Source organism: Callionymus lyra, chromosome 13, assembly GCF_982586985.1.
Source record: "Callionymus lyra chromosome 13, fCalLyr1.hap1.1, whole genome shotgun sequence".
Classification (NCBI taxonomy): Eukaryota; Metazoa; Chordata; class Actinopteri; order Syngnathiformes; family Callionymidae; genus Callionymus; species Callionymus lyra.
Window position 1 is genome coordinate 7,453,974 of NC_141830.1, and position 9,526 is coordinate 7,463,499.

Sequence of the window (9,526 nt, forward strand, 5' to 3'; positions counted from 1 at the left end):
TGCATTAAAAGAATAATCTAAATTAATATAATTATTTTTTATTGTGAATCAAGTGTCATAGAGATAGATTCATCTTTATCATAGACACTCAATGACACTTAATATAATCCTTTAATAAAAGAAGTAATTTCGTTTTTGAAATTATTATTTAATTCACATAATCTTAGATTATTATCTTCAAACACATACAAAGGTGTATGTTACGAGATGTTAAATTACCTCGGAAAAACTGGGGATAGCAAGGAAACGATTGAATAAAATATCTTAATAATTGTCTTTAGTATAAAATAAATATATTTATTAAGATAAGAAAAGTTCCTGCTGGAGAAAAACAAATGTTAAACTATTTTAAAGCCAAATTACATACACTTTATAGTGTGGTATTGAAAATATTTCATTGTTTTTCTAAAACACAATATAAAACGATGTTAATAGTATAATTTTAATAATGAAATAAACAAGAATTTGGTGGGAAAAGTAATACATTTGAACAAATATTGTGGTGAAATGACACAGAAGACACCGGTTTGGTCTCAAGACATGATAGGATTGATAACTTAATAAGACTTAAATAAGTTTATTATGTATTTAAATAGATATCAGGTCTTAAATGAACGTCTCTGATAATCATCCAAAATAGTCTCAGTAGCAACTGATTGAAAGTAAATGTCTCGCCATTAGAAACATGAAGTGCTTGAAAGGTTTTCTTTGAGGTATGGTTCTGGCTTCCTGTCAGTCCTCGGGCTAACATCTGCTCTGTGGCTTCACCAGCTATCCAGCGGCCATTATCACGTGTATGAAATTACATAAAACCAGCGAGAGCGTGGCTGAATAATTGTCGGAGAAACATAATCTATCATAGACGTGTTGCTTTTATCGCCGAGACTCGCCCGTTGCGGATGGAAATGCACGGTTGCCGACAACTTCCTCAACAGTGTGGATTTCTGTTTCAACTCTTCCACGTGTGATGTTGGAATCCGTAAAGACATTTCTAAAGGGTTTTCGTGGCCGCTGTCCTCGCCACACAGAAGCAGGCGGCGCACAAGACTTGCTTTATACCATCACCACCTTTTTTTTCCTCTGGGTTTTTCTCCAGGTGCACAAACCTCCGGGTCATTAAATCACCAAGATCTTTGTACATTCACCGGCGAGTACTTGATTCACCGGCGAGTACTTGATTCACCGGCGAGTACTTGATTCACCGGCGAGTACTTGATTCACCGGCGAGTACTTGATTCACCGGCGAGTACTTGTACTGTGTCATGACTTTAGGATGTTGTTGTAACGTCATCTTAAAACACTTTCAAAACTGGAGACGGAGATTGGATTTATTTATTTTTTTATAAATACACATTATTATTATACATTATATTATATTATATATTATCTACAATAACAGGTCTTTCAGTGTTTTTAGTAAGAACATGTTTGTTTTATTTTTACTTGAATTTTAATACATTTATTTAGAAAAAGAAACTATAACATAAAATAAGCAACTACTTAAACTCCCTGTTACTAATGTAAGTGTATGTAGTTTTTAATGTCATTTAATAACATTCAATAACGAACACTTTTTTTTAACCCTGGTGGGATCTCAAGGACACACAAGGAATACCTCAAACACATTTGTTTTTAGATAACACAAGATGAGGATTTCTATATAAAAAAAAACATGTATATAAGTACATTTCAATCATTAATATGTTCACTACAAACATGTCATTCAGTGTATTAAGTATTAAGACAATATGTTTTTTTTTAAATTTCTTCGCTGAAACCAAAGAACAAACACAAAGATTAAATATCAAAAATATATTAAAGTATTGCGTATAAATAGTCATTAATTGTGAGAACTTGATTTCATGTGATTAAATTATATTTTCAAAACACTTTAAAAACCTGATAGGACTCTTTCATTCACCCAGAGACAGCACAAGGGATACCACAAATACATTCTGGAAAAGCGCTATATAAATACAAATGACTTACTTACTTACTTACTTACTTACATTTGTGTCCGGGGCCTTCGGGTCACCGTGACCCAGAGACAACACAAGGGTTTAAGATGATTTTTCAAGATGTGGGAGTGACCTGACGTTCTTAAACCTGAACATTGAACCCTTTTGTATTAGTAAATGTATGAATATTCAGTCTCACATTATGTTTAAATGCAGATTTTAATTGTGGTTTATGGTTCACTTTTGTTCACAGCGGTAAAGAATAGAATAAATGGAATTAATATAAATAAATGAATAAAAATTAAATGAATAAAATATAAAAAGAATGTGATAGGGGACCCATTTATAAAGTGATAATATTAAAATAAGTAATTCAATAAAATAAATTTAATTTAATTGAATATATAACAAATCTCCCATATATTAAAGTAACCATATTAAAATAAGTTATTAAATAAAATGATTAAAATTGAAATAAAATAAAAACAAGTGACCCATATATTTAATTGAGAAAAGTAAAATAAGTCCATAAATAAAACAATAGAATTGCTTTGAAATAAATAGAATTAAAATAAATAATAACAGATAAAATAATATTAAAGTGAGCATATTAAAATGGGTCATAAAGTCAGATCAAATAAATGACAATAAAATAATAATAACTAGAAATAATAGTAATAACAAAAAATAGGAATTACATTTTTTAAGAAATTAAATTAAATTAAATTACTGACTCATATATTAAAGTGAGCATATAGAAATTGATCATCAAATAAAATCAAATAATAATAAAAATGACTCAAATTAAAGTGAGCATTAAATAAACATTCAATTTTAAAAAAAATGAGAAATTAAATTTAAATTAAATGAATGTGTCCAGTATCTTTCACACATGCAGACCCTCTGATAACCTACAGAAGCCCCAGCTGTTGGCAAAGAGAGAAAGAAAGGCATTTCTGGAACAAATTTTATTGCACACTAGTCAGATTCTCAGCGACCTGCACCACAACAGTCAACACGACACAAACAAGAGAGCCATGGACAGAGGAGAGGCTGGTCATGTGACCACGTGTGAGTGACAGGGCTTAATAAAGTGAGTGTGATATAATCACCATTCGCTGAGCGTCATCTACGGCTTGCTAATGCGGGACCGAGATGATTGACACATTGAGGCTAATCAGATTGACACGGAAAGAAAAACAGGACCTGGATAAAAGATATTTAATTACTGTCAATTTAAAGGAAGGAAATGTGTTTTAAACTTGTCCCTGTGATCGGTGGGAAGTCAAGACTCTGAACCTTGACATTTCTCAGAAGGCAAACATAAATAAAGAAGTGTGATGTCATCGACCTCAGGGGTCAACATTATATCCACGGACCTTCAGATAAAAACAGTAAAAACAACATAAAATCAATGATACTCTGATTGAGAAATTCTCTATTTTATTTTGGTATATTTAATTTGTGTGTTTGTTCTTTGGTTTTATACAAAGAAATTAAATCATCTCGAAATAATGCGATATTCCTAAATAGAAGATTAGGATAACATTTCCCGACTTACTAACTACACTAAAACCCCTTTTTGTAGTTATTTTCTTTAATTCAAAGGAATCCAATAAAATACCAGAAACAAAATTAAATAAAATTAAATAAAAGAAGTGACCCATATATTAACGTGGGAAAAATTAAATTAGTCAATAAATAAAATAGCTTTGAAATAAAACAAAATTAAATAAAATTAAATAAAATTAAATAAAATAAAATAAAATAAAATAAAATAAAATAAAATAAAATAAAATTAAATACAATTAAATAATATAAAATAAAATAAGTGACCCATATATTAAAGTCAGCCAATTTAAATAAGTCAAGAAATATAATAGCTTTGAAATAAAATAAAATAAAATAAAATAAAATAAAATAAAATAAAATTAAATTAAATTAAATTGAATACAATTAAATAATATAAAATAAAATAAGTGACCCATATATTAAAGTCAGCCAATTGAAATAAGTCAACAAATAAAATTGCTTTAAAATAAAATAAGTGACCTTTATATTAAAGTAAGCAAATAAAAATAAGTCAATAAATAAAATTGCTTTAAAATAAAATAAAATAAATGACCCATAAATTAAAGTGAGCAAATTAAAATAAGTAATTAAGTAAAAATCATAATATAAAATAAAATAAAATGAATAATAATAAATAAAATACCAGAACACATATGTTTTCAACCACCGGGTCACCTTGACCCGGAGAAAACCCAAGGGTTAACACAAGTTGATCCCCTGATCTGAAGAGCGAAACACCACCCAGGACGGGGGTTTCAAACTCAACTTGGAGGGGCCACAAGAGGAAAACTCTTGTCCCTTATATACAACTCTTATATAATGAAAGATAAATACATGAAACATTTGTTGTGATCTTCTTTATTCAATCACAATCTGACAAAGATGGAGTCCGTTGCCCGGCTTTCATAAAAACGTAGACGTCAAAAGGAGGGCCACAGAATATCATCTGACGGGCCACAAATGGGGTGCAAGTTTGAAACCCCTCAGAAGACAAATGAAATAAAGTTTCTTCAAGTCATGATGATATAATAAATAATAATAATATAATAAATGTCTTTTCAGTTATCTTATAATTCAAAATATAAACATATATAAATATAGACATTTGTGAATATTTTGTTTACTTAGTGGGGATTTTATTTGACACTCTTGTGTGGCCTTTTAAACCTAGATTTTATTTTTATTTAGATTATTTTAAATGTATTTCTGGTTGAAATAAAGAGTCGATAACAGACTCAGCCTCGTAAATCTACTCAAGGGTCCACACTGAACACACCTGGACTGATCCATGGAGCAAGTGATGACTCAAAGTTTAGATTTTCACCACAAGAATACAATATAAATAAGGTTTTAACCTTTTTCTCTCATGAGTCTTTTTTTGCTTTTACTCATGTCTGATTTGTTAGTTTAGTTTAGTGATTTTTAGTTAAATTCAAGTTAAAATGCTTTACTTTTTTAATAAACGGTGTGAATATATATATAGTTGTATTTATGTATATTTATATTTCTGTCAATTGAAAGAGAGATTGATAAGGATAAGGATGTTGTTTTAAAAGTATTTGTGTCATTAAATATGGTTTAAAACAGAGTCAAACACATAAACTTCACTCAAGGGCCACAAGTTTATATTTTTACCACAAGAATACAACATAAATATGCTTTTAATCCATTTATTACATCACTTAAATCATCATTGTAGATTAAACCTTCATCTTCTCTGATGTTATGGTGTCTTTATCGGCATCTTTGAAACATTTTACAAAAACACAAGACGGATGAATCTGAATTTTCAAATGTTTTCTTTTATTGTCGAAAACCTCTTTATCCTTTTTGACCCATTGAACACATAGTAAGAACAGAAGAAGAAAAAAAGCTATTGAGAACTTGTCAATGGACGCTGGATCACAGACTCAATAGTTACACCTGCAGTGTCTGATATATTTATTTAAAAAAAAAATAGCCATCATAAAAATATACATACAAGACCATTTTTTTCGATTTTTTTATGTGGTTTTGAAAAAAAAAAAACGACAATAGACATTTTTAATTTTTTTTCCGTAACACAAACGACTGACGCAAGAAAAACCCACAATCTCTAGGCACAATCACTAACTGACAGTTAGCTAGCTGGTCACTGAGTTGAAATCAAAACCTGCCGGCACAAAACAAAAACAAAAAAGAGATGAAATGAGCACAATCGGAGCTGCTGGAGAGAATCATGGGGGGGCGGGAGGGGGTTGTCGTCGCAGGGGTTCGAATTCAAGGGGGGTGGGAGAGTCGAACATTTGTGGTGAGGCTGGCAGGTTATTGTGAGTTGAAAGCTGAAGCGTGTAATCATGTATGTACAGGTAATGATCTTGACGTTGAACTGTAACAAAGCTATCGATTTGTAATCCGACCTTCACACCGGCAGTCAGCGCCGTAGAGCATCGAGAGATAAAACCCCATCACCAGCTGCACCCATCTCTCCAGATTTTCTTTTCTTCTTTCGCTTCATATCCTCTTCCTGTCTGCAGTCCACATCCCCTCTTCTTTTTTCTTTTTTTTTTTTCACTGTGCTGACAAATCGCTCCATTAAACTTGGCCACCAAGACACAATGGTTTTTTTCTTGTTTTTTTTTTTTTGGGAGGGTGGGATGGGAGGAAAAAAAAAACAAAATAGTGTCTGCGAACCCGACAAGAGTTCAAGCTCTTTCAGCAGCAGCTGAGGAATTCCCTGCCCCAGTGCTAGAGCAAACACTCGTCCTCGGAGGTGTCTCGACAAATTTCCCCCCTCGGGCAGGAAGTACACACTTTCTCTGCCTTCCTCTCTCTCTCTCTCTCTTACTTTCATTTTTTTGTAAACAGTTTTTTTTGTTTATCCGTAGACAAGAAGCACCACGTTGTTTGCTGATGTAAAGAAACAGTTTCAGGGGGTCTCAAACTGTGGCATCTCTTCTTTCTTGTTTAAGTCTCTTTTTTTTCGGCGAATTCAAGTCGTTTTTGAGTTATATTATCATATAAATATCTTAGCAATACGATAGAAACTATATAAATAGATAATAATTTGTATTTCTTGGACCATCTTGGCCGCCACATGTTTGAGACCCTCACGATCCCCCTCTCTGTGCCGATTAAAAAATTTAGCACTCGTCCTTTTTTTTTTAAAACTGCTACTTAGAAGTTTTCAAAAGAAAAAAAAGGAAAAAAAAAAAAACAGTAGCTTCCACCGATTGAATAGTTACACAAACACCGACTGTGCATGGTTCCACTGATACATTCACAAGCCTCCGAAATTGTCTCTGAAAAAACACACACAAAAGTGGGGAGAATTCACAAAAAAATTTGGCCTCCTTTTTTTTTTTTTTTTTTTGTTGGGTCGCCTGCTGAGAGGCGTAGGCACTTTAAAAGACACAGTTTCACAAAAATACGCCCCCCATAAAAACTGGGTTTCATGTTAGAGACAATCAAAAAATAATCTTTGGTCTGTAAACAACTGTAAAGCATTGTGTGTGTGTGTAAGTGTGTGTGTGTTGAAGTAGCTGTCAGGGCAGCTGTCGGTGGAATGTGCTGGCTCTTCAGTTCTCGACAGATCCAGAGTCTCTCTAGCTTCAGAACTCCGGGGTTGACACTTGGAAACGAGCGTCGTCATCAGGTGCTTTTTTTTTTTCGTCCACGTCGAAAGCATGCGCTCAAAGTGACCCTATCATCCATACGTTAACGTATGAACCATAAACACAAGCTTTGATGCAAAACATTAAGTAGAAGTTTTTTTGTTTTGTTTTTTTTTTAATTCTCCCTCTGCTGGCTCTATGATAGCGGGCAGGTCTCGAGGGCGCTCGGACCTGTTTGGACAGATTTAAAAAAAAAAAAAAAGTCTCCTCTATCCTCGTGGGGGGGTCGGGGGGGGGGGGGGTCCCCTCAGTTACAGGGCAGCCAGGTGGAGAACGCCGGCGACTGGCAGGCGAACATGGGCTGCACCTGGGCGATGTAGTAGTTGCTGAAGTTGCCGTCGGCCACGTAGGGCGCCGGCTGGTAGTAGCACGTGACGTTGGCCACGTTGGGGATGACGTTCTGCTCGGCGAGGACCCGCACCGCCAACATGGCGATGAGCCCCAAAGTCTGCCGCCTCTCGTGGCCCATCAGGCACACCGTGCTCTCGTTCACCACCCCGTGCAGGGTCATCAGGTAGTCGTACTTGCGGTCCTCCAGGCCCACAAAGTGGTTCTGGAGGTAGGACTCCAGCTTGCGCTGCTGCTCGCCGATGTCGGGGAAGTCGATGAAGAAGCGCGAGCACATGTACCGCTGCAGGGACTTCATCTCCGACTCCGAGGCGGCCCGGAAGCCCCGCACCAGCAGGTGGCAGTACTTGAGGAGGCCGCCGCCGCGGATCTCCTCCGGGTTCCTGGTGCAGATGACCTTGTGGCGGAGGTGCTCCAGCGCCTGGCCGAAGTCCCCGAACACGCTCTCGCCCATGATGGTGGGGTGGAAGGTCTCGCTCATGGGGTTCTCGGAGCACTCGTAGAAGAGCAGCAGGGAGTCCAGCCGGATCTGGAAGGAGTCCACGCTGAACTCGAACTGCCGCCGGAGGGAGTCCACGAACTTGAGCTCCACGTTCTTCCCCCGGTTGTTGGAGAGGGAGATGAGGCTCCAGCGGTCCGAGTCGGTGCACACCTTCACCATCTTCTGCACGTACGCCTCCTGAGACCAATGGGGACAGACTTTAGTACACATGTGGACTCACAGGAGGTGGATCTGTTACAAATCAGTTTATCTCAATCCTCTTAAGTACATTTTTTTAAAAGATGATCTTAAACTCTCACCTTTAACGTCAGTGGTGTAATTTTCTCCTTATTCACACAGTCTGGTAAGAAGTCCAGAAGGCAGTCCAACACTATGTCCTTCACGGTCTGAAACGCGCTCTCCCCTTTTAAGTCTGCGCAAAAGATCAAGTCCAAGTCCTTGTAGCCCAGTCCGCTGTCCTGGTGCAGGACGTGGCTGGCCGCGGAGCCGTTCAACCGGACGTCCCGGACGTGGATCCGGTTCTCCTCCATCCGACTGCGGACCACCTTGACGATCTGCCGCGGCTGCATCTCCAGGGTGGGGAAGTTTCCACGGCCGTGGATGGGGATGGTCTCGGTCAGCACCGCGTCCAGGCGCTGCACTTGACCCCAGTGGAGGACGCTGACGTTCCCGGGCTCCGGGTCCGGACCACAGCCGGCGCTGGATCCGCTGTCGTCCTCTGACATTCTGGTTTGGGAAAAAAAAAAGAAGTCCTCAACGATCTGAGACGAAATGAAACTGTTTTCTTTCTTTAAAAAAAAAAGCTAAAAAAGTGGTGAAGGTCGCATGGAGGATGAGGGACGTGGAAGTCTGTCGTCAGTGTGTCAGTGGAGTCCGAGCATCACAGAGTTTGAAGGATCCAGGAGGGGGTTTGTGACTCCATCGCCCAAAGGCACGCCTATGAGTTCAGGGGAGAGAGAAAAAAAAAAAAAAAAAAAATGTTGCATGAATGAGCTCGACAAGTTTGGCACTAACCTCCCCCGCGGAGGAATCAAAACCAAGTGCAAGGGACTCAGTCTTTACATCTTTGATCCGCCTCCGTTGCCAAAGATTCGAACCTGCGACCGAAAAAAAAATCGCTTTAGTCACCAACACATACAGCCCCCCCACACCACCCCCTTCTTAAGTGTGGCAGAAGTTAACTCATACCTGCCCTTATGCAAGTCTGGACCGAGATTCTGGAGGATGAGACCCCGCCCACCGGAGACACTCCTGCGGATCAATACTAATACCCTCGTCTGGACGCGTCTATAAGCCGCACTTTGTTGCTGTTTTTTTTTTGTTAAACTTAAATATTATTTTAACAAAACGACATCAAGTAAAGGGGTTGGCAAAATGCAATTGTGTTTATTCGCGATTAATGCTTTAAAGGAGATAAAAAATATATATTTTTTAAGCTGACTTCACCGGTGTTGCTTTACTGCCACCTGTAGGCCACACGTGGAAAAACACAG

At 37.4% G+C, this 9,526-nt stretch overlaps 1 protein-coding gene across 1 annotated transcript; it reads right to left on the reverse strand.

The window, feature by feature from the left end:
- Positions 1–7,415: 7,415 nt before the first annotated feature.
- tent5aa (terminal nucleotidyltransferase 5Aa) lies at positions 7,416–8,773 on the reverse strand. The gene is made up of 2 exons (XM_087806016.1): positions 8,333–8,773; positions 7,416–8,210 (listed from the first exon to the last, which is right to left on the reverse strand). Exons 1-2 carry the CDS (start codon positions 8,756–8,758, stop codon positions 7,431–7,433), a joined length of 1,206 nt encoding a protein of 401 aa, XP_087662142.1. The 5' UTR covers positions 8,759–8,773; the 3' UTR covers positions 7,416–7,430.
- Between the last annotated feature and the right edge of the window lie 753 nt (positions 8,774–9,526).

Coding starts and splice junctions, on each gene's coding strand:
- tent5aa (XM_087806016.1), bottom strand. CDS start 8,758: ATGTCAGAGGACGACAGCGGATCCAGCGCCGGCTGTGGTCCGGACCCG. Junction 8,211..8,332: donor TTACACCACTGACGTTAAAG/GTGAGAGTTTAA, acceptor CATTGGTCTCAG/GAGGCGTACGTGCAGAAGAT.